The sequence below is a fragment of the Pongo pygmaeus genome, chromosome 3, assembly GCF_028885625.2.
Source record: "Pongo pygmaeus isolate AG05252 chromosome 3, NHGRI_mPonPyg2-v2.0_pri, whole genome shotgun sequence".
Taxonomy (NCBI): Eukaryota; Metazoa; Chordata; class Mammalia; order Primates; family Hominidae; genus Pongo; species Pongo pygmaeus.
This window is the reverse complement of record NC_072376.2, coordinates 171,239,377-171,264,639: the sequence shown is the minus strand read 5'-3', so window position 1 is coordinate 171,264,639 and position 25,263 is coordinate 171,239,377. Positions and strand designations below refer to the sequence as shown.

General features: G+C 40.1%; 1 protein-coding gene across 6 annotated transcripts in view; it reads left to right on the top strand.

Annotated features, from left to right (window-relative positions):
- The first annotated feature begins 8,717 nt into the window (after positions 1 to 8,717).
- Positions 8,718 to 25,263, top strand: part of GASK1B (golgi associated kinase 1B) — a 59,874-nt gene continuing 43,328 nt past the window's right edge. The window contains exons 1-6 of one of the 6 annotated variants that reach the window (XM_054485808.2): positions 8,718 to 9,055; positions 18,755 to 18,923; positions 19,227 to 19,330; positions 20,116 to 20,168; positions 21,433 to 22,566; positions 23,625 to 23,717. In XM_054485808.2, coding sequence (XP_054341783.1) covers positions 21,657 to 22,566; positions 23,625 to 23,717 — 1,003 coding nt within the window. In that variant the 5' untranslated portion in view covers positions 8,718 to 9,055; positions 18,755 to 18,923; positions 19,227 to 19,330; positions 20,116 to 20,168; positions 21,433 to 21,656. Of the gene's footprint in view, positions 9,056 to 18,754; positions 18,924 to 19,226; positions 19,331 to 20,058; positions 20,169 to 20,382; positions 20,702 to 21,432; positions 22,567 to 23,624; positions 23,718 to 25,263 lie in introns of those variants that run through there. The other 5 variants (XM_054485810.2, XM_054485809.2, XM_063664234.1 and 2 more) reach the window with 5 other exon arrangements.

The window sequence follows — 25,263 nt, the reverse complement described above, 5'->3', positions numbered from 1 at the left end:
ATCGTTTCCATAAAGGCCTGATGAACGTGATAAAAAATTTGGTAATTAATCCTTTACACTTATATGTAATCGATGCTGTTGGTTTACTACAGAGTTGCCCATGTAGCCAATATACACTTCCCCCAGCTGCTGAAAGTGCAGAAGCTGAGGCCTAGGCCAGCAACTTTCTCCAAAGGTTCTCCCTTGGCTGACAGAGCTATCTCATCCAGAGATGCTTGGGAAGTTACTCCCTCCCCCTACCCCCATTCTACCTGGATTAGACTCCAAATCCAGTTTTTTGTATAGGGTGGAGCTGAGGGAAATGAGGCTTCTTCCCACATAATCACCGTATGGGACTCTCTGAGAAAGGCTACTAGTCTGTGACTTTGTGCTGTATGAGTGGTGCCAATTAAAATTATTCTTCCTCCCACCTTTAAATAAAATCTACCTTGTGACTTCACATTTTTAGTCAATTCAAGCATTAAAACCTTTCTCTTACACTGATTAGGGCATTATTTCCAGATGAGAGCTCTGATACATCTTTTTGGACAAGTTGTCAAATCCTTGCATCATCAAGTATGCTTTACCCCAGTAATGACTTGCATCTTTTACAGGAAATAGATCTTCAGACTTATAAAATACAGGTACGAGAGAGAGTGTTAGTTCCTCTCATCAAATTGCATTGATGTGAGGTTTGAGAAAGAGGCACTGGATTCTGTTTCCATGACAACCGCTTCACTGCTCAAGAGGAAAACAGGACAGTGATTGAAATCTGTGTTAATGGCAGCTCTAAAAATAATCAGCAATGTATTGAAGTCAAATGAAAGACCCAGGAAACAATTAATAAAAATTGTAACCATGGAGAGTGAGATTATTACAGTTATAATATTCTTTAAGAATTACAGAAATGGCTGGTGACAAAAATAGTTTTGGGGAGAATCAATTATTATTTTGTTTCAGGTGGCTATCGATATATTCATTATATGCCAGCCATAGGTTAGGACCTGAAGATACAGAGGTGAATCAACAATGTCTCTATCTTCCAGGACCTCATGGTTTTATCTTCTAGGATCTCACAGTTTTATAAAAAGAGAATCCACCATGATTATAATGGACATTTTGTTTGCATACCCAACATCTAACCATTTTCCACCGTGTAGCAGCCAGGCAATTCCATAGCCAAGTCCAGGGACAATTCAAAATCATTTAGTATAGTTATTGGTTCTTCAGTGAGCATGCAACCAAGGCATAAACCTATATGACACACTTTTATTAAGAGTGGCTTCTGCACAAAGCTCAGAAATGTTGAGTGGCAGTGGGATGTTTATAATCTTTTTTACTTAAACATAAAAGAGGGAGCAGTAAGGTCTGCTGCTTCAGGCAGCTACCTTGTGATTAGGGGGAAAATCAGCCTGAGGATGAAACCAGCCCTTGGACAAGGGCAATGCCAAGAGAATCACAGAGAAACACAGCCAGACCTGACTGAACTGCATGAACGTACTCTACCTCTATATGTTCTAGAGATCACAACCCACCAAATTTGTTTTTGTGGAAGCTTGAGTTGGGTTTTCGTGGTTTTTTTTCACCTGAAAATAAAAAAAAAGCATACAGCTAATAATAAATGTCAGTGTCATGAAATAAGTGTAATACTGCAAATAAGCAGAGGTAACTATTGGATGTACAGGGAGAGAATAAATCAGAGGGAGAAAGAGGAGGTAACAGTGAACTCAATCTCGGAGAAAGGAGAGCAGAGAAGATCATGAAGCATCTTATATTGTGAAGGCAGAAAATTCAGCTTTGTTGTCAGCATAGTTCCTGACTGTCCAACTGTCTAGGATTGCCGGTCAATGGCAGAATGGGCCTATCTTAACCCAAGCTCTATGCAGAGGTGGATGTATCATGAACCTAAAGAAGCTTAAGCTCATGTGCTTGTTACTTATACTTCCCCTTTGGGGAGGAAACAGCAGCCATGGCTGCACATTAGCAAATGGGCTGCCCCAGCTTAAAGGTTATATACTCTTAGGCCTGGTGGTGTTTTTCCATTGTGGATGGAGTTTTTGAAATTGTGATGTTTATGGTATTCATCAACTTTTAAAATGTTGTAACTTGGTTTTATGTATTTTCTAAGTAAATATTCTCTTTAGTATCTAAATTTGTATTCTTTTAGTTAAATAGAGTGCTCCAAACTGTGTGATTGTCAGACCCACAAAACCTACATCTGTCACCTGTTTTATGAGTCGAATATTCTGATTCTTCTTCAGATGATTCGGTTTTAACTAAAGCTTATTTCTCTCTGGCATCTTCCTGCAATCTGTAAGAAGTATGAACATGGTGAAGTATCTGCCTATTTCTCTATTTTCTAAAATTTCAGACATAGCAGGCATGTTGTCTGAGAGAGCGGGCTATCAGGACTATTTCTACATTGTCCTGGCCTCCAGGAACAACCATTGGTGAACCCAGTCAAGTATCTGGGCCTTATCTTTTTTTTTTTTTTTTTTTTTTTGAGTTGGAGTCTCGCTCTGTAGCCAAGGCTGGAGTTCAGTGGCACGATCTTGGTTCACTGCAACCACTGCCTCCCGGGTTCAAGCAATTCTCCTGCCTCAGCCTTCTGAGTAGCTGGGACTACAGGTGCGTGCAACCACACCTGGGTAATTTTTGTATTTTTAGTAGAGACGGAGTTTCACCATGTTGGTCAGGCTGGTCTGGAACTCATGACCTCAGGTGATCCACCTGCCTCGGCTTCCCAAAGTGCTGGGATTACAGGCGTGAGCCACCGCACCTGGCCTCTGGACCTTATCTTTAACCCCAATGAGAAGAACCTGAACTACTCCTTGCTCTCATCTCTGACTGGGGAACTAAGAATTAGGCTTCATAGCTATTTAACATCACAAATCCCAAACTTGAAGGAGTGAAGAAAATAAGTGAAATCTGGACAGGTTAGACCAGGTGCTGCAGAAGTTGTGTGTGTGTGTGTGTATGTGTGTGTTATGTTGGGGGCAGGCATACTCGGCTATATCAAAGTGTTGGGATTCTCTGAGGGCTTGTTCCCAGACAAAAAACCATGTGAGCAAGAAACTGGAGATATTTAGAAGCAGCAAAATTCAATAACTAGATATGAAAAAGAAAAACATTTTCTAAATTTAAATAATAAAAAATAAATTGCAATAAATAATATTAAAGACTAGGTTACTTTTCTATCCTCCCTAGAGAAAGTATTAAAAAAATCATTGCTACATAAAGAACTTCTCAAAGAATATCAAGCCAAAAAATGTAGAATAAATATTATAAAACTGTATCAGGCAGTTAATGATGATACTAACAATAGTAATTTGTTAAATTTTTAAAATTGTGATGTTTATGGTATTCATCAACTTTTAAAATGTTGTAACTTGTTTTTATGTATTTTCTAAGTAAATATTCTCTTTAGTACCTAAATTTGTATTCTTTTAGTTAAAAAGGGTCCTCCAAACTGTATGATTGTCAGACCCACAAAACCTACATCTGTCACCTGTTTTATGAGTCGAATATTCTGAGTCTTCTTCAGATGAGTCGGTTTTAACTAAAGCTTATTTCTCTCCGGCATCTTCCTGCAATCTATAAGAAGTATGAACATGGTGAAGTATCTGCTTATTTCTCTATTTTCTAAAATTTCAGACATAGCAGGCATGTTGTCTGAATCCTAAATGCAATAGGCAATGATTTAACCAACTGTTTTGTTATTACATGTACCAGTTTCCTGGAACTACCACAAAATGGGTGGTTAAAAACAACAGAAATTTATTCTGTCACAGTTCTAGAGGTTAAAAGTCTGAAATCAAGGTATCAGCGGGGAATGCTCCTGGTGAAGACTCCAGGGAAGAATACTTCCTTGCCTTTCCCTAGCTTCTGGCAGTTCTCACAATCCTTGGCTTCCTTGGTTTGTAGCTGCATCACTCCAGTCTCTGCCTCCATCTTCACATGGACTTCTTCTTTGTGTCTCTGTGTGCCCCCTCCTCTTCTTATAGGGACACCAGTCATTTGATTTAGGACCCACTGTAATTTGGTATGACCTCAACTTAATTACATTTGCAAAGGCCCCATTTCCAATTAAGGTTATATTTTGAGGTTCCAGGTGGATATGAATTTTTGGAAGGCACTATTCAAACTACTCCATTACATAACAGGCACATTGTACCCCCAGATGGGGATGGAGTGATTTGCATTGTTCCCATGCCATCTTATTTCAGCAAGTTCCACATTTTAAAGTCTGTAATTGACAAGATTTCAGTTCTAAGTATAAATACTCCTAGACCTACCTCTTTGATAAACCATTATATATTCATAATATTCTAAATCGAAAATGCATTTAATACACCTAGCCACCAAATATCATAGCTTAGCCTACCCTACTTTAAATATGCTCAGAAAACTTACATTAGCCTATGGTCAGGCAAAATCATCTAACCCTAAGATTACTGTATAATAAAGTGTTGAATATATCATGTAATTTATTGAATATAGTACATGATAGACTACAGTATCATTTTTCAGTCCTCATGGTCACATGACTTGGAGCTGTGGCTCATTACTGCCGCCCAGCATCACGGGAGATTATCATCTCATATCTATAGCCTCGGAAAAGATCAAAGTGTGGTTTCTATTGAATGCATGTAGCTTTTGCATCATTGTAAAGTTGAAAAATTGTAAGTTGAGCCATAACTTGGGGACCATCTGTACAAATCTCTGCATCAATAAAAAATCTTTGAAATGAAAGTGATTGAAACTCAATTTGAGCTTGTTAGGCAAAAGGGTAAATTTATTGGCACAGTAATTATGGTAAGGACAGGGAAGATGGAACATCGAGCTAGAGGCTCTAATCTGTATTATTCTCTTCCTTCTCTTCCTGTGCTTCTTTCTAAACAGTGACTTCATTTTCTCAAGCTGGCTGAAATGATGTGCACTATCCCTCTTCCTGGGATCATAAACTCATCGTTTCATGACTAGAGAGTAAATGTTCTCAATGTAAAAGTCCTGGAAGAAGGCTAATATTCCAAGCTTGAGGAAAGTTCTCAACCATGGGCCAATTGCTGTCCTAACAGGGAGATATACTGTTTTTGCCATAGCTTAGCCATGTATGTATTCATTCTTACATCCCGGACAGTGATGGGGTCTATTACTAGAAAAAATGAGGAAAAAATCTTAGGTAGACAAAAGGCAGATGTCTACTATCAATAAATCATAGTTCCTTTCTCCATTCTCTCCTGTACTCCTCCACCTGCCTTTCACATAATACAGAGAATTGGATTAGAAATTGTATGGATCGGTCGGGTGCGGTGGCTCACGTCTGTAATGCCAGCACTTTGGGAGGCCGAGGTGGGCAGATCACCTGAGGTCAGGAGTTCCAGACCAGCCTGCTCAACATGATGAAACTCTATCTCTACTAAAAATTACAAAAAATTAGCAGGGTGAGGTGGCGGGCACCTGTAATCCCAGCTACTTGGGAAGCTGAGGCAGGAGAATTGGTTGAACCCAGGAGGCAGAGGTTGTGGTGAGCCGAGATCATGCCACTGTACTCCAGCCTGGATGACAAGAGCAAAACTCTGTCTCAAAACAAAACAAAACAAGCAAAAAAATTGTATGGATCACACAACAAATAATAGCTAAAGCTAAAAATGAAGGTGAACAGTAGTTTTTGGTTTCAGTTGCAGCGCTCAAATGCCATCTAAAAAAACAAAATACATGTGAAAAACACTCTGTGCTTGAAAGTTCAGAGACCTGAATTTCAGTCCCTGATCTGCCTCTAACATGTGATCTTGAACAAGTGACTAACATTACTCTTTCTCACTATCAATATACCTGACATTATGAAAGTCAACAAGAAAGATTTAAAAAGTAGTTTAGGAAAATCTATATTTAAAATGATAGAATGCTCTATATCTTCTGATAAAGCTGTTGATTTAAGAAAATTAAATAGGAGAGAAAGTCTTGTATAGTGAAAATATCACTTAATTTGAATTTAAGAGTTCTGATTCTGTCTGACTCTCAAGTTATTTACTGATAGGCCCCTCAAGCTGCTGCTTCTATAAAATCAGTGGGTTATATTTAGTTTATTTCTTAGGCCTCTTCCAGTTCTAATATTCCATAAAAATACAATGAAACCTTAATTATCCAAACTTTATATTGCTTGCTTCTTATAAAATGGAAATGTGTTTATCCTTCTGGAGGTTTGTAGCATTTCTTAAATCTGAAAAATTCTTGGCTACTTTCTTTTCAAATATTGTTTTAGTCCCATTTTCTTCTCCTTTCTTTCTGTACCTTGAGTAAATCTTTTAATTGTATCTGATAAGTTTCTCATGCCCTTTCTGGATTCTCCATCCTCTTAACTGTCCATGTGTCTGTTTGGGTATTTTCTTCTGACCTACCTTTTAGTTTATAAATTCTCTTATCAATTGTATATATTTTGTTTTTTTAATAAGTGAACTATGAGGTGTTTATTGATAATTTCCTTGTACATATCTTGTATTGAATTCAATGATTGTACTTAATCTTTGGGTTGATGAGTTTTTTGAGTTTGAAAATTCTATCATCATCTTTTAAAATATTGTTCTGCCACCATGTCTTTCTCTTTTCTTTGGGTCATCCAGTTACACTTATGTTTGATTTTTTAACTGTGTCCAATACATATCTTAAACACCTGGTTTTAATTTTTTTCTATTTATTTTTCTAATACTTTGCTTTTATATTTAATATTTTCTAGGGACCTGTTTTTAATTTCATAAACCTCGTGTTCTGCTTTGTTCTATCTGCCTTTAAAACCAAATAAATTTTTTTAAATTTCAGATTTCTAAAAAATTTCAGACTAAGAATGTCCACTTAATTTTTTTTTTTTTTTTTTTGAGACAGAGTCTCACTCTCTCACCCAGGCTGGAGTGCAGTGGCATAATCTTGGCTCACTGCAACCTCCACCTCCTGGGTTCAAGCGATTCTCCTGCCTCAGCCTCCTGAGTAGCTTGGATTACAGGAGCACACCACCACGTCTGGCTAATTTTTGTATTTTTAGTAGAAATGGGGTTTCACCACGTTGGTCAGGCTGATCTCAAACTCCTGACCTTGTGATCCACTCGCTTCGGCCTCCCAAAGTGCTGAGATTACAGGCATGAGCCACTGCGCCTGGTCCCACTGATTTTTTATAGCTTCTAATTTTCTGTTGAAATTCTCCCACTCCTTATCTTTTGCTTTACTTTCTTTTATCGATCAATCTAAGTATTTTAAAGTCTGAGTCTCCTGTAGAACTCTAAGTCATTATCTCTATCTTACCGGTAAGGAAACTAAAAAATTTCATGAAGAATAAAATCCACTGTACAATGCATAATATAGTCAAAGATGCTGAAAAAGAATTGGTGTCTAAATCATTATTTTTCACTTTTAATCAATAAATATTATTCCTCTTTAGAGGCGGTAAAAAAATTACCCATATAAAATATACTGAAAATAAATTTCATTAAACATTAAATGATGAATAGTTCTAAATCTCTCTATCTTTTTTGAATTCATTAACTAGCACTTCAGAGCAAAAATAATGGTAGCTTTTGTTATGGCTTCATATTTCTTTAAAATACTGACTTAAAATAGATTTCCAATCTGAGGAATAGATAAGAACTAATGCCATTTGGTTTTAAACAGAATTGTGCTGTAATCCTCAAGCTAAAGGCATAGCAAAAAAAAAAAAAAAAAAAAAAAAAAGACAACATCACTGGAAATTTGCCTCAGTCTACTTACTGTTCACCATTTAATCAGACACTTTTAAATTCTGGCAGAAAGTCTAAGGAATTCATGGATCCACCTTCTAAGCACATCAAGGAGTGCTAATACACTGGACAGTTAGAAAAATGGCAGTAGAACATCTTATTTAAACTTTTGACATAATAAAATAATTTTTTCTTGTTTTGGTAACAATATTATTAATACTTTATAGTTGTGGCATACTACAATGTTAAAGATTCAATTAAGCAAGAGAGCACCATAATACACTTTAAATAAGACTGCTGTAACTTTCACAGGCACAGTTTCAAACAAGACTAGTCAACCCTCATTACTCATTAGGACTACTTCATATAAGTCAGCTTACCAGTAAGTAGCACTTTACAAAAGCCTCCTATCTACTGACTTACCATATAGGTCTTAGGAAAAATGTTTTATTTTTGAATAGTTATATGGATACTATAAAGATGGTGACTGTTATCACTATGTTGTGAAATTTCTTGCCTTCCTTCAATTTTTTTTTTTTTAAGTGGAGAAATGATTTTCTAAAAAGTCTGAGTCTTCTAAGCATGGCTCATCTCCTGGTAAAAATTGCAGTGCCCCATTAGTTAATAATGCCATCACAAGCCGTCCTTTTCTCTCTTCTAATGTGCCAAACAAAATTTGTGCAAGTAAAAGAGCAGGGCAAAGTTTTCATACTTCATAGAGCTTTAAGTAAGTTTATTTCATAGAACTGTGGGAGTGCCAGCCAAAGAGCTTCCAGTATGAAACTTTCAGTTAGTTGCCTTTATGGAGATGGCCACTGGCAGCCTACCACGTTGGTCATGCTCTGGTGGGCAGGCAGGCAGAAGGCAGCTTGCGCAGACAGCACAGGAAAAAGGCCTTCGGATAGAGGCGGCTTCCCAGGTTTGTGAGCTGCAAGAGCCAGGGGCTCCAGTAGCACAGAGCCCGGAAATCGGGCACGCAGACGGAGCGTGCGTGCAGGCACAGGAAGTGACGCAGAGGTGATGGGTCAGGCTTAGGCTCAGGCTGTAGTGACAGCAGCTGCGTGCCGGTCTCCTGGAGTTCCTGAAGGATGGAGCCTGGGTTTTTTTTTTTTTTAATTTATTTCTAAATTTCCCCCCTTTTCCCTCTGTGTTGGTCATTTGCCGTTGTTATTTTTGGCATGTTTTATAATTTTCAGTTGCTTTTCAGAATATAGATAGCATACTGTACATTCTCTATATGATGTTCCCACAAAAGTGCTGTTTTTGTTTTTTAGTTATAAAGCACTGTGTCCGGAATTGGTGGATTCTTGGTCTCACTGACTTCAAGAATGAAGCCGCGGACCCTCGCGGTGAGTGTTACAGTTCTTAAAGGCAGCATGTCCGGAGTTTGTTCCTTCTGATATTCAGATGTGTTCGGAGTTTCTTCCTTCTGGTGGGTTCATGGTCTCGCTGGCTCAGGAGTGAACCTGCAGACCTTCGCAGTGACTGTTACAGCTCTTAAGGCGGCGAGTCTGGAGTTGTTTGTTCCTCCGGGTGAGCTCATGGTCTCGCTGGCTTCAGGAGTGAAGCTGCAGACCTTCATGGTGAGTGTTACAGCTCATAAAGGCAGCGTGGACCCAAAAAGTGAGCAGCAGCAAGATTTACTACAAAGAGCTAAAGAACAAACCTTCCACGCTCAGCAAGATTTACCACAAAGAGCTAAAGAACAAACCTTCCACAGTGTGGAAGAGGACCCCAGCGGGTTGCCACTGCTGGCTGGGGCAGCCTGCTTTTATTCTCTTACCTGGCGCCACCGACATCCTGCTGATTGGTAGAGCCCACTGGTCTGTTTTGACAGGGTGCTGATTGGTGCGTTTACAATTCCTGAGCTAGACACAAAGGTTCTCCACTTCCCCACCAGAGTAGCTAGATACAGAGGGTCGATTGGTGCATTCACAAACCCTGAGCTAGACACAGGGTGCTGATTGGTGTGTTTACAAACCTTGAGCTAGATACAGAGTGCTGATTGGTGTATTTACAATCCTTGAGCTAGACATAAAGGTTCTCCAAGGCCCCACCAGAGTAGCTAGATACAGAGTGTGGATTGGTGTATTTACAATCCCTGGGCTAGACATAAAGGTTCTCCACGTCCCCACCAGACTAAGGAACCCAGCTGGCTTCACCCAGTGGATCCCGCACTGGGGCTGCAGGTGGAGCTGCCTGCCAGTCCCGCGCCCTGCGCCCGCACTCCTCAGCCCTTGGGTGGTCGATGGGACTGGGCGCCATGGAGCAGGGGGCGGCGCTCATCAGGGAGGCTCCCGCCTCACAGGAGCCCACGGAGGGGATGGGAGGCTCAGGCATGGCGGGCTGCAGGTCCCAAGCCCTGCCCCGCGGGAAGGCAGCTAAGGCCTGGTGAGAAATCGAGCGCAGCGCCGGTGGGCTGGCACTGCTGGGGGACCCAGTACACCCTCCGCAGCCGCTGGCCCGGGTACTAAGCCTCTCATTGCCCTGCTGCTCCGAGTGCGGGGCCCACCAAGCCCACGCCCACCCGGAACTCCAGCTGGCCCGCAAGCGCCGCGCGCAGCCCTGGTTCCCACTCGCACCTCTCCCTCCACACCTCCCTGCAAGCTGAGGGAGCCGGCTCTGGCCTTGGCTAGCCCAGAAAGGGGCTCCCACAGTGCAGCGGTGGGTTGAAGGGCTCCTCAAGTGCCGCCAAAGTGGGAGCCCAGGCAGAGGAGGCGCCAAGAGTGAGCGAGGGCTGTGAGGACTGCCCACAGGCTGTCACCTCTCAGCACTTCAGTGAATGACTTTGATCCAGTTGAGACTTAGTTTTAAGCTTTGTTATACTTGACCTTTTTAATTTGCTACTTACAGGATGTGACCATTAATCTTAGAAAGTAGCTTTGCCCAAGTCCTGGACCTAGGTTTAGCACGCTCCCTCTGGATTTAATTCTAATCTCTGACTCCTCAGTGCCGTTCAGCTGCTGAAATCTCTGCTCAGCATTCAAGCTTTCTGTTTGCTGTTTCCCACTACATATCTTGAAGGCTTGCCTTGTACATGCACAAGTCAAAAATTTACCCACAATTTGAGGGAAATTAGGATGCAGATTTGGGGACACTCTCTTAGCTTCCTGTCTTTTTCAACAGTTTGCTCCTCAAATCACAGCTCCTTTGGCGTCCTGAAACGCCAGACTTTGTCTCCTCTGACGTGCGAGACTCCTGCTTTCTTCTTGGGCTCTTTTCGCCTTCACCACAACTTGGAAAATGCCCCCAGGAAAATTCCGAGGTGAATGTTGAATACATCTTGTGTGCTTCCCTTTCTCAAGGATTCTAGCTGCTCAATATTACTTGCACTGGCTCTCCAATGCCTTTAGAGGATTGTTTATATATATATTTTTTCCAATTTTTAAACTTATTTTTGGTAGGAGGTTTAGTTAAATGTAAGCTACACTGTTGATTCCAGGGCCCAACATTTTATCCAGTGAATTTTAATTTGAACAGTTTTATCATTTCTAAATGTTATTTTAAGATTTCTTTTTAATGTGTACCCAATCATTTTTAAAACCTTTTGTTGCACGTTCCCTTTGTCTTCCTTTAAACAGTTTATATTTATCTATCTATACTTATGTTTGGATTCAAATAATTCCAAAAATTCTCTCTCTCTCTCTGTGTTTTTTTTTTCTTTGTATGCTTGTGATTTCTAATATTAACCGCAGATACCTTGATGTCATTTATGGAAGTTTTAAATTTCAGAATCTTTCATTTTTAGGAAATTTGTAAACAATGGATTTTATGCATTTTTTCCTTATTTATTCTGGGTCTAGGTTTTAGGTAAGAGGGCCTTTGAGAGTTTCCAGCCTGACAATATATACTGCTTGAAACAGAAAGTTATACATTTTAATTTTGAATTGTGCTCTCTGTGGAAAACTTGAAAAGAAATAAAAATGTTTCGTGATGAACTTATGTTCACCAAGCCTCTCAGACACTTAAATGCTTTGGCTGCAGAAATTCCAAACTCAACTTATTAAACTTTTTTATTTTATAAAGCTATATATTTTAGAAAGAAATCTATCCACCTGTTAGCTGAAATTCAATTAATTGTAAAGCATTTTTTTCTTATTTAATGAAAAGAAGAATGTCTTTTTTTCCATGATTCAATAATTGAATAAGTGAAAATAAGCTTTGGTTCAGTTTGAAACTTATGACAGATTGGTAGGTGAATTATTTATCAATGAAAATGAATTATCTATAAAACTACCCAAAGCAGTCCAATACTGTCACTTGGTAGACAAATTTAGCATGGTTAGAATTGACATATTTGAGGTAAGTAGGCATGGTCTACTTAATTATACTGAGACAGATAGAACGGGAAGAATTGAGACCTGAAACTAGACATTTCTGTTTGGTTTGGGCAGATTCTCAGGGTGGCAGATGAGGAAGAAGGTGGATAACAGGATAGAAATGAAATTTTGAGAAGGGAGTCCAGCCTAGAAGGTAGGATCCTATAAGTCCCTTGACTGCTAGGCCATTGTATATCATTTTAACTGCTACTTCCAAAGTGATTTCACAATGTCTCTCACATGATAGTTGCTCCAAAAATATTTTAAATGAAAAAAATAGAATAATAGAGGAGTCTAAAGATATGACAACAAATACTTCAGTCTCTAATAAGCGATTACAGGTTTCTCCATAATAGGGAGATACCTGCCAGGAGAAATGACTAAATCCATTCAATAATTGGGTGACCTCTCCCTTGATCAAAGTCTAAATGGGCATGACCACCTCTGAATCTCCTTTTGACCATGATAAATGAATATTTCTAAGGCCTGTCTTTCCCCACCTGATAATGACAAAGCTGATTTTTTTTTTGGCATGGTAAGGGCTTGCATGTATTCATCTAATCCTCACACCAGCTCTATGAGATTGATGCCATTATTAAGAAAGGTAAAACAAGTATTCAATTATGATACCCCCCTATTTCAATTACATTGCCATGACTTACCTCATTATAGCCTCATATAGGTTACCATAGACTAGTTCTAAATTTCAAAGGCAAAATGGCCAAAGATTTGAATCCAAAGTAGCGTGCAGACTACATTCCTGATTATATTTTAAGTCTTTTGTTAAGTATAAAAGAAGATAGTGAAGCAAATTCTGGATAATTTGCTGCATTAGTAACTTAATAATACAACTGTTTCTTGAACCTGAAATCGTGTGTTGGTCAAGGAGTCTTACCAACAGTGTCTTACATCTCTTTAGAGAGTGCCTAGCCGTTAGTATCATCCTTGCAAGAAAAGAGAAAATAATGAATGAGCAATTACATCTTACAGTATATTGAGCACTGTGCTAAGTGCTTTACATATAGCATGCAATTTAATTATTAGAACCGTTCTGTGTACTAGATATAATGCTCTTAGCTTTTCAGATGAGGAAACTGGGCAAAATTAAATATCTTGCCAAAAGCACCTACCTGAGATAGGAATCTTTTTGTTTACAAATTCGTTAACTCAGTTGAATGCAGATTTATTGTCATAAATTATATTGTCTGGCTATTTCTCTAAGCAACTAGTGCAAAGATAAAACAAGGAGTTGCCTCTGAACTGATGATTACCTCAGTCAAGGGTGGCTTAATTCCCTAAAGAACTGCAGTATAATGTGCATTCTTAACCAAAGCACTGGTCATTTCCTGTGGAAAAATAATTGGAGTGTGTTATATTTAGAGAACGACATGTTCATTCTTATAAAAATATTTAATTTTTTCTCTGTGTTATACTCCTTGGTATCTTTTCATCTTTTTATTTCGGAACTCATTCCAAGCTTCTAACCAAAAGCTTTTAGGCTTATAATTTTTGGCTATGCTACATGTTACATGACCATGGGAACCCGATGACTGCCTTTTGGAAAACAGTGTGATTTTACTATAAAAGGAGTCTTTATGGATTCATAACTGGTGATGGGCTGTTGAGGATTGATTTTTCTCTGGCATTTTTCCTTAGGCAGTCCCTCCACACCCAGCCATGAGTGCTCCTGGTTTTCATTCCATGGGCTGTGAGCTGTAGTCTCTCTCAAATTCCTTCCTTTTCTGGTTTCTACATGCTGTGAACTTGCTTTGAGAAGGGGCTTGAATCTATAGAGCTGAGTAGGTGAGAGTGGGTGGCTGGGCAGGGTATGTGATGTTAACACATTCTGTGTTTTTGATCCAAAGGATAAAATATCAGGAAGGAAATGGAACTCTCATAAAGAGGGGAAAAGGAATAGAACGACCTTAGATAAACTGCAGATATTGTTTTGAATCACCTCCCAACTTTTTGCTTTTCTGTCCTTCTTCTTTTGTCATCTTTCTGTCTTCCTCCTGGCCTGCCCCATTCTTTTTGGGGCTTCTCACTGGGGCAGTCACCTGGAGGGCTTGTTTCAATATCTATATTGAAACAAGACTGTCCTCCAGTTTCCGATTCCATAAGTCTCAGGTGGGTTTTGAGGATTTTCATTTCTAACAAATTTCTAGGTGAAGCTGATGCTGCTGGTCCAGGACCACACTTTGAGAACCACTGGCCTTGGGATGTGTTTTACCATCTTAGTATGTTCATTCATTCATGCATTTGTTCATTCAGTTAATGTCCAGGCAGTGCCTTACACATTGCATACTCCCCACAGAATCCAACTTTAGTGACAAGCATTGAGTAGGTCTTCAATACATTTTAAACTGTTGTACAACGTACATTTCTCCAAGTCTCACTAGCCCATTGATACCAAGCATTCTTTGGCAGGAGTGACTTGAACTGCACTGACTTTTACCCTCTGCTTCGTAGAACAAGAACTTCAGCACCTCTCCAAAAAGCACTTATTGTGTCTTAGGGATGCTTAGTCTTGTAGTTCATATGCTTATAACCCAGGCAGTTCTGGTTACCACACACAAGCCTCTCTCATGGATGTCTTCTGTCTGTGCAGCTACTTATGGGTAACTTACTGCTGCACCTGCTGCTGTTGCTGCTTTCTATGGTAACCATGAATTACACACCATGGGAGCTACCCACCCGTGCTCCAGAAGTTGCAATACCTGAGAGGTGATGGAGAGGATGAGATGCTCCCTGACCCTGCATCATATTTTCTCACCTTGCAAGCCAATGGCTGCTGATGCTTTGATATTGCACAGAATAATGTATGAAAATATCTCCATCAGTGCCTTCCTGTAGTTCTTCTTTTCTGGTGCTTGAATCCATAGTGCTGGGGAGGTGGGCGTGGGTGAATGGGTAGGGTATGTAACATTAACCCAGTCTGTCTTTTCCAATCCAGTTTTGCTATCAATTCTTGAAACCTGTGTATGTAGTTACATACCCCAACATTGTATCAGATATGCTATATATGTCTGAATCTCAGTAGGTGATCCAACTCAGTTCCAAAACTACCAGATACAGATGAATAAAGGATTCCAAATTTCTCTCTACATTTTCTCCTGCACTTTAAGGTGTTTGTTTATAATCCCAATGCATTTCTAACATTCCAAATTTAATCTAGTGAAGCCAGGGGCCTTCCCTTCCTTTAAATGTACTCTGTAGATTTTTTTCTTTTACATAAACTATACTTTAGGTGAGGAGAGAAAAAAAATAATTTGTTGGTCTCCACTAGTTTCCTGCAAGGAGCCCAAGGGTTGAGCAGTTTTATCCAATCTTTACTCCTTTACAAACACAGAAAACTACTGCTGCGTGGGTTGTTCTGTCTATGCCAAGAATGACCTAGAGCCAGTGTGTCTGTCCTGGTTTCTCCTTTGTGTGTGTGCCCTGGGGACAGAGATGGAGAAGAGTATCGAGACCTTGAGTGCCCATTTCTGAAATAGAGAAGCTTAGTTGTCTGGATTGTGTGGGGGCTTTTTGAAGAAACCCAGAGCAACCTCCAATTTTCCGAATTCTTACTTTATTCCAGATGACTCCGAATTATCAGGTTTTAGAACTATAAAACAAATGCAAATTATTCCAATCTGCATAAATTATCTAATTATTAAGAAGTGAAATAATAACTTTATACGTGTCTATCATTTCAAATATATGCAAAATTGGCTGTCATATGTTTTATCTGTTTACCATATCATGGTATGTTCACGCAGACATCGCCCAGCTTCTGGTCATGTGACAGGACCATTCTAACACAGACACAACATCAAATAACGGAACAAACGTTCCTAGGGAAATGAGGCAAATGGATTATTGCAGGAGATTTCCATACCAGGAAAATGGAGGAAGGTGCATGGTATAATAGTAGACAGAGGAGAGAATACCTAATACAATGCAATGCCAGGCATTTTATCTGCTGGAAATATGCTTATTTGGTGTTCTCTTTGTCATATATGAGTGATTAGGCTATGGCACATAGTGTTACTTCATAGACTTGTAAGACCAGTTCTGAGGAGACGGGTGATTTTCTCCAAAACCACTTCTCCTACTGCAAATAGATGTACTAGTTTAGGTCAACAGGAATGATGTCCTTAGGGGTGAGCAATCAAGTGTCAGATAAAAAGTGCACATATTTCTATAAAATATATTTAATGTAACTTCTTTTGCATACAGTTCAAAAGACAGATACAGTATAGAGTACTATTTAACACTTTTATGACAAAACTTCAAAGACTATTAAGTTAAAAGTTTTTCAGCTGCAAGCAGGGCAGCTTGGTGCTGTCCAGGCCTGGTGTTGGAATGGATAGCAAAGGCATTAGCAAATTCCATACAATAAGTAGGGCAAAGGTTGTAGCCAGGAGCCTATGCTAATGCTGGGATTTTAATTATAATAGGGTTATGGTCCTAGAAATCAGGACTATGAGGAGCAAGGGATAGGGTCCCCCAGTAGAGGAGCCTGGGCAGCACTGAACCAGGAACAAGGTATCCATCTGCAGGTCTGCAATCTGTACAACAAACCTGGGTCAACAGTGGCAAGGAAAAACTTAATACTTAGCTTTTCAGTGATTGGAGTCCTTATATATTGTCCTTCACTTTCCCAAGGGCTCTCAGGAGATGGGCAAGCTGCCACACAGTCACAGCAATTGACACACCTGACAGGAGTGGGGAAAATGAGAGTGCTGTGGGTGGAAGAGTGAGGCCCGATTCACTATCTAATCTGGTCCAGGAGTTGTCCCAGACTGAAGGCAAATAGCCTTTACCAAACTAGGATCTTACTATTGGAAGCCTTGAAGGATTTACGGATTACTTCATTGCCAGTGAAACCTAAGACATCATTTAATTGTAAAAAGGTGTTAACTTGCTCCTAGAACTAAGTATTTAACTCATAGTACAGTGAATTATAACTCCGCACATTAGAAGCTTTTAAAACTGTGGATTCCTGGGCCCTACTTTAGATCATTTAGAATCTCTGGGAAGATGGATGGGGCCTAGACACTCATATATTTTTGAAATTTTCAGGGATTTTACTGTTCTTTAATATTTAAACTTAATTTTTAAGTGACTGAAGTAATATGCATTTTTTATTGTAAACAAATCATTTGTTCTACTCTCCTTCTATATAGATTTATAACATATATACAAGGTATAAAGAATATAAAATAAATAGCTATTTATCTACCACCTTTTCCAATTGATATTGAAGGATAAGATTGAAGGATAAGATATATATAAATATGGAAAAGTACGGAAATCACAAATGTATAGTCAATGTGTTATCCCAAAATAAACATACTTAGGTAAATCCCATCTAAATGAAGAAATAGAACATTCCCGCAATCCTGCTCTGCTCATGTTTTTTCTCCATCACCATCCTTGCCCCTCCATAAAGATATAAAAAGTCCCCAGGTAATTCTAATGATCCCTGCCATTATCTTACTGTCTACTTTTTCACTTTATTTCTCTCATTGTTTTTTAAGAAGAGAAAGTACTTTAGGCATGAGAATTATTAGTCTCTCTGATCTAATAATAATAATGAATGCTTTGAGTTCTATATGTGCACTCACAGATTATATTGTAAGTTATACATGAATGTTATATTGTGGTGACAAATTTTCAAACACTCGTTCAAGGAATTTAGCTTTATTTTTCTAAAACTAAATTAAACTTCTCTGTGTCCCATGCTACCCGATGGCAAAAAACACCTTTCCATTCAGTTTCAACAGAGACCATGAGCAATTGATGGCAATTGCTTCCACATTCGAAAATAAGATATGGATCTGCTGTGCTAAGGGAGGTGGGTTGCTGCATTGGGAAGTCTGAGGTTGCTGGAGCAAATGATGGTGACCATGTCCATTGGATCACTTGTGGGGCAGTACACAGAGGCCCAAGTTAGAAAACCAGCCTGTGGGTCAGCTTAAATGCTGCCTAAGAGAACAGCCTGGAGAGATGAGGTGATCTCAACAGAACAGGGGGCTACCAAGTTCCAAGGGACTAAGGGGCCATCAACAGCCAGCTAGAGAGATGCTTTGATAGTGGTGTCTTTGAAGTAACTATCGCAGAGTCAGCTTTACACACCTGCCAAACCTGGAGAGCTTATAAGTCAATTTGCAGCAGTATCAATGGAGTAGCAAGGCCATTTCTGCTATTATTGCTTCTCTCTCCACTACCTTGGAACAGCCAGAGCCAGGCTCAAAGTGGGGTCAGTGGCTGGGTGAGTGGTTAAGGAATAAGAGCTCTAGGCAGGAACAAAAAAGAATGTAAGATGGATTTCCTCTGTCCCTTTTCAGTAGATTTTGGTTATGCTTTTTGAGGGACTGCTATCTTCTGGATAAATTCTGGAAATTTAAAAGAAAATTTTTAAAAAATGGACTATGATATAGAATCAAACATATTAATTAGTTTATGTATATTACGTGTCTGTATGTCTATGGCTAACAACTGGAGAACTTTTACAAAAATTTAAGTATGACTGGAAAAGTCATGGGGCCTGCCTGAGTTTCCATTTAAGAAAGTTGAAAAGAGATATCAGGCCACAGAACAGGTTTCAATGGGCAGTGGGGGGAATCACTAAAACTGTGTTCTGATTGTATCTGACAAGCCCCATTTATCCACTGTATTGGCTATATCAATATGTTGGCTACAAATAATTCAGCGTGCTTGTCCTCAATTCTACCATGATAGCTTTGCTGTGGTGCAATGGTGACTATCTGTCAAGGCCTGGGCTGAGGAGAGAGGCCTCCGAGCAGTTTAATGAGGCATCATGGGGGATAAAAACAAACACATTGCTGAATATTTCAAATGATCATTCCAAGGCTGCTATCTCATTCAATCATCAGAAGAAACCGATAGGGTAAGTGCTGTTATTTTTCTTCTCTTATACATGGGGGAAACTGAGGCTGAGAGAGGTAAGATTACTTGCCACAGGGGACCACACGTAAGAGGTAAATGAGGAGAATTTAAAGCCAGTCTGCCTGGCTTCAGCCCATTCTCTGAATATCATAGTTCAGAGTAGATAGTGTAGCCTCTACTAATCCCTATTGTGGCTATAGCAGGGGACAGTGTATTGTTCTTTTTCTAGGAGACATTTTCGGAGTGGGGGTGGGAAGGTAGTCAACGAAATTTACTAACTCACACAACTCTCCCTATCTCCTAGGCATTTCTCCATGAAAAAAATAGCTCTAAAAACAGCTAGAGGAGACGTCTGCTTATTATAACTGGCCTCTGCCAAAGGCTTACTTTTAATTGTGATAGAGCCAGGTCAGTTATTCCTTTGACTGTGGCAATAATAAGATGGTTATAAAATGCAGCTTTGATATGGTTTCCTTGCAAGAAGTTCACATTTTCTATCAAGAAAATAATTCTGTGTGTATGGAAGTATGTGTCTAAGAGTTTTTGAGTGCAAATAAAATTGCTTTGATGCCTGAATTCTCACAAAGTTTAGCCAAAATATCCAGGTACTTCCAGGCTACTGTCAATATTGGGATTGCTCCTTCTCATTCCTCCATGTGGCAGGACTTTTAAACAGGAAAAAAGGACTGAGTTTAGAGTGCTGAAATAACAGCCCGATTATAATTTTTGTCAGTTTACCACTTGGACGTTTATTCTCTCCTTCCATATATATTCCAACTCCTTGCTCTTTTTGCATTGTAAAATATAGTATTTTTAGGATTATACACCATATGCTAATCTTTTACCCACTCTTCAGTATCACAACTTTCTTTCTCTGTGGGGAAGAAAAATCCCTGTCCCCTTTCTGTCTTCTTGCCTTTTGATTCTATTTGCCATAGTCTAATTGACACCCCAAGGTCATCAGCCCCTGCCTTTGTGCTAGGACACGCAAACCACCCAGGCCAATCCCTAACCTGTTTTTTCAAAAAACCTCCAATCAGAGAGAATCCACGACTCCTTTTTGTGAACTGTTGCACCGTGCAACTGCACACTATAAATGTCTTTCCTTATCTGTGTGCGCTCTTATCTCATTGTTCTATTTTTTTCCCTTCATTTATATTAACTCTTTCTTACCTTTTTTTCTGAACTTCTAGGCCTTCTCTTTCCAGAACTGGTGGAAGACAAATGAAACGGCCAAGATGGTAAGGTGAGTAGTTCCTGGGAACGCTTGTGCTCTAACCCCAAGTTATGTGGGATGGACACTCGAGGGGTGATGGCATTCCTCATTTTACAAGTTACTTACTTGGCTGCGGCTGCTCCACCAAGATAGCAAACACTCTAGATCTTTTGAACTTCATGAGACTGACATTGCTGAGTCTGTTTGCGAACAGGACACTAGAGGGCTCCCAGGGGTTAAAAATAAGTGGAAATTTATTTGAATGAAAACTGATTCTCTACGGCATTTCTTTTTTCCGAATTTAAAATTAAAGTTTATTTTGTTAACTATTGTTTTTAAAAGCTTTATATCTCTTAAAACCATGCAGCAGTCAGTTTCCAAGTTTTGCTTTGCAATCAGTAGTTTTCAAGGGAGCTTTTAAAGCTGAACTGAAATGTTTGAAATGTGGAACACTCTTGACCATGAAATATGTTCTACTTACATGCCTCAGCCTTTAAAAGTTCTTTGCATTAGAGTCAAGGATTACATTCTTCCTGGAGCCAAGCATGGGGCCAGCTGTGTAAGTAAGGTTGCTTACTAGTTTCTTCTTTTTCTTTTTAATAGTGAAAAAACAGAACTAGAGATGCTTTTATTTTCTTTCAGCTGACTTCGGTGGAAAGAAAAGAAATAAAAGGCAGTCAGAGTTGTGTTGTGTTGTGTGTGTGTATGTGTGAGAGAGAGAGAAAGAGAGGGGGAGAGAAACAGAATAAATGCAACTGCTTCCAAGATATATGGACATTTATGGCTTTGTATTATACTAACAATGTAAGCTAATGGAACATATTATTAATATGAAGAAAAATTTGTACCATTAGACTAAGAGAATATGTTTCTAAATTTTATTGTTAATACTTGCTGCTTGTACTTAGTTAATTCAGGACTTTAAAAAATAAAAATGGTATAGTTATAGAGTATTAAAAAATCATCTATTACTTGTCTGAAGTTCTTTCTGAATTTCAAAAAGGAAAAGCCCAGGTTTGTCACATTTTAATGCTTTTGCTTCAGAGTCAACTTAAATGACTCTAGGTACAAGTTATAAAACACTCTTGGATTTTTGTGGCTTGTTTTCACTACTTTAAAGTGACTATCAAATCTATACATCTATCTCGTTTCCATGTTTTTAAATTTTATTTTTAAAAACATTTAGTGGTGATATTTATGAAAGGAAATGATTACTTTTTTTCTTGACTCTTGTAGAGGAACTTAAATGGTTTGAGACTGTGACTCAGTTAACTCTGTATCCATTCATTCCCAGAAACAAGACGCATTTCTCCTTGGGGAGACTGATAATTTAAAAGGTTTGTTGTGTCAGAAACATTCCCAGCTTCATCACCAACCCTTTCCTTCCACCTCTGCCCACTGGAGACCACTTATATCCCGAAGCGGACGTGACAGCTGAAGTCAGGAAACCATGCATCACATTAGCAGGAGCCAACTGCAGACTTTAAACTTCGTTCAACATGTGGATGCGGCAGAGAAATGACCTGTCCAGACAAGCCGGGGCAGCTCATAAACTGGTTCATCTGCTCCCTGTGCGTCCCGCGGGTGTGTAAGCTCTGGAGCAGCCGGCGTCCAAGGACCCGGAGAAACCTTCTGCTGGGCACTGCCTGTGCCATCTACTTGGGCTTCCTGGTGAGCCAGGTGGGGAGGGCCTCTCTCCAGCACGGACAGGCGGCTGAGAAGGGGCCACATCGCAGCCGCGACACCGCCGAGCCATCCTTCCCTGAGATACCCCTGGATGGTACCCTGGCCCCTCCAGAGTCCCAGGGCAATGGGTCCACTCTGCAGCCCAATGTGGTGTACATTACCCTACGCTCCAAGCGCAGCAAGCCGGCCAATATCCGTGGCACCGTGAAGCCCAAGCGCAGGAAAAAGCATGCAGTGGCATCGGCTGCCCCAGGGCAGGAGGCTTTGGTGGGACCATCCCTTCAGCCGCAGGAAGCGGCAAGGGAAGCTGATGCTGTAGCACCTGGGTACGCTCAGGGAGCAAACCTGGTTAAGATTGGAGAGCGACCCTGGAGGTTGGTGCGGGGTCCGGGAGTGCGAGCCGGAGGCCCAGACTTCCTGCAGCCCAGCTCCAGGGAGAGCAACATTAGGATCTACAGCGAGAGCGCCCCCTCCTGGCTGAGCAAAGATGACATCCGAAGAATGCGACTCTTGGCGGACGGCGCAGTGGCAGGACTCCGGCCTGTGTCCTCTAAGAGCGGAGCCCGTCTGCTGGTGCTGGAGGGGGGCGCACCTGGCGCTGTGCTCCGCTGCGGCCCTAGCCCCTGTGGGCTTCTCAAGCAGCCCTTGGACATGAGTGAGGTGTTTGCCTTCCACCTAGACAGGATCCTGGGGCTCAACAGGACCCTGCCGTCTGTGAGCAGGAAAGCAGAGTTCATCCAAGGTAACAGATTCACATGCTTCGTTATTTGCAGCTGTTGGGGATTCTGGTTCATTTTCTCTTTTCCCTCACTCTCTTTCTCTAAATGATTTTTCTCCACCCACGGTTCACATTTGGACAGCAGCAGCAGCAGCGTGTCTTTCCATGCGCTTGGCATTCTTTATTTTCCCAGCCTGGGAGGATATGAGAGTTCCAGGGAGATGCTGTATTGGACATGCAAGAGTAAGCCCATACTGTATAATCTTTGCTCCCCATTTCCCTCGCTGCACTTCCCAGTGGCTTATTAAATCTAATTAAAGCCAACGGCAATTTGCATGATGAGGAGAGGAAGCTAGGCTGGAGGCAAAGAACTTGCTGACAGTCAGGCATACTATTAAATAGGTTACTATGGGAGGAAGTAGAAGTTTTTAAAAGTAAGGGGGAAGCGGGTTATGGTTCTTGAGCAGATAGAATCTTCTTAAGCGGCGCAGAGCCAGACCATGTTAGGTTCAACCCCCCCACTTTTTTTTTTTCAATGGATTTAACTTCTTTATTTAACAAATAAAAAGAATGAGCAAAAATTGGTAATTTGTTCAGTATGTATACTAACTAGCTGTGTGGTTTTATCAAGCCCCTGACTATGGTCTATTGAGCCTGTCTTTCAAGATGCTCCCTTCTTGGGTGACAAACATTTTGGCAGGTTCTAACATATGTAGCCAGTTACTGCAGTTGCCAGCAAAAGGATTGGTCTGCGGTCATGCCCATGCCATATAAAGGATATTCTCTGAATATTAAAGCTCTTCCAGGGCTTGAATACAAAGTACAATGAGTCAGTGGCTTATGTTTGAATGCAGAATGATGCCAGAAGTTACAACTTTGAATCCAGATTGGCCCAAGAGGCTAAAATGTACCCCAAAGAGATTATAAGCTGAAAGGATACTTAACTTTCTCCATGTCACCATGAAATTTAGCATTTCAGTGAGGTTCCCAGGGAGCTTAGAATGGAATGGATTAAAATCCCTGGGAGTGGCTGAGACCCAAACTGCATTTCCAATGGCTTTAGCATTATAATTTTGTTTTAGAATGGATACTCCTGGAAGTACCAGTGATTTACTTAGAAAAATTGGACATTCCTTACCGATGGTGGTTCTTGTCTAAGTGCTCCAGATTCACAGGTATGCTTTGATGTCTCAAGTTTACAAAGCAGTCCACCACAATTATGCCAATGTAAGAAACCTTCTCAAACATTTAATCTAATGTTGATAAAAATGAATTTTTATTGGGTGCCCACAGTTTGCTAAGGATTATACAAATTGATTCATATGTGTTGGCTCCTAGAATTTTCATAACAATGCTATGAAGTGAGGACTATTATTATTTCCATTTAGTAGATGAGAAAATTGAGGCTTATTGAGACAAAGTAATTGGCCTAAACTCCCACAGCTAGTAGGTGGCTAAGCTGGGTTTTGACTGTAGACCCAGAAAACTTCAGAACATAACTTCTTAGCCACTGGACTTAGGTGAATATGTAACTTATCCAAACTGGAACCGTGTGGCGTGAAAGGAGATGCTGGTGGGCATTGGGACAATGGGCACACACTGACTGTTCTGAGCAGAGTAGAGCAAAGGATCCCCCTTGTTATGCTGTAATCCCATTCATTTTCATGTCATAAAGGCCCCAGAGAGGAGAAGATGAACTCCTGTGTATATCCTGAGGCAGGGTTCTCTGATATGTCCTTTGAGCTTCCCTTAGACGCTCTTGGATGGAAGTTGGGAGAATACAGTAGTGGCTAAGAGCCTGGGCCATGGAGTTGGACTGACTAGATTTGAACTTACCAATCATATGACTTGGAAATGTTGCCATGTCTCTTTATGCCTCAGTTTCCTCAGCTGTAAAATGACAATACTGCCTACCATATGAGATTGTTGTTAGTTAATACAGGGAAAACACTTAGAACCAGTATTTGCCACAAGATAAACCTTCAATAAATATTGGTTATTATTATTATTATTGTACCAAGCACATGAGGTACCAAGTTCATTGAATTCCTCACATAATCTCCAAGTCTCATGTGATATTTTGTTATGTGATAGGACTATGACTAAAACTGCTCAGTTAAACTTTTGTAATCACAAACCCTCTTAGATATTTAATTCTTTGCTCTGAATTTCCAGCATCTTTGAGAACAAAAATTCATTTGAAGGCGGGGTTTATAATCTCAATATAGCCTGGATATTTCTCTCTCCTTTCATATGGGAGTGGTGATGGAAATAAACTAATAAGGCTATACTAATATGACTCAATTTAATAAATAAAATCCCTAAGATTATCTCTCAAACAACATTCTGTCTTTGATACCTTCTTCTACTTAGTCATTTAGAGTCACAAAGTCAGGCCAGTTTCTCCAGGGGCTCATGAAATGATTTCATATAGTTATGAATACTCTACACAATATAATTCTACTCAAGCAGACGGTTATAGTGATGCCAAGTACATAAATAGAACACTTCTGGTCATGTTATAGACAGCATTAGGTTCTCAGTATCTCTACCCATCTACCTATTTCTAGTCTTTTCCTCATTGCGTCTTTCTTCCCTGATTTCCACGGAAGAGTGTAGCTTTCTTCTAGGGCCCTCCTATTCTGTTGGTCAGAGTTTGACTTTATTTGAGCCTTGCAGCCCACCCAGGGAGGCAACAGATCTCACCTAGTTACCCAGCAT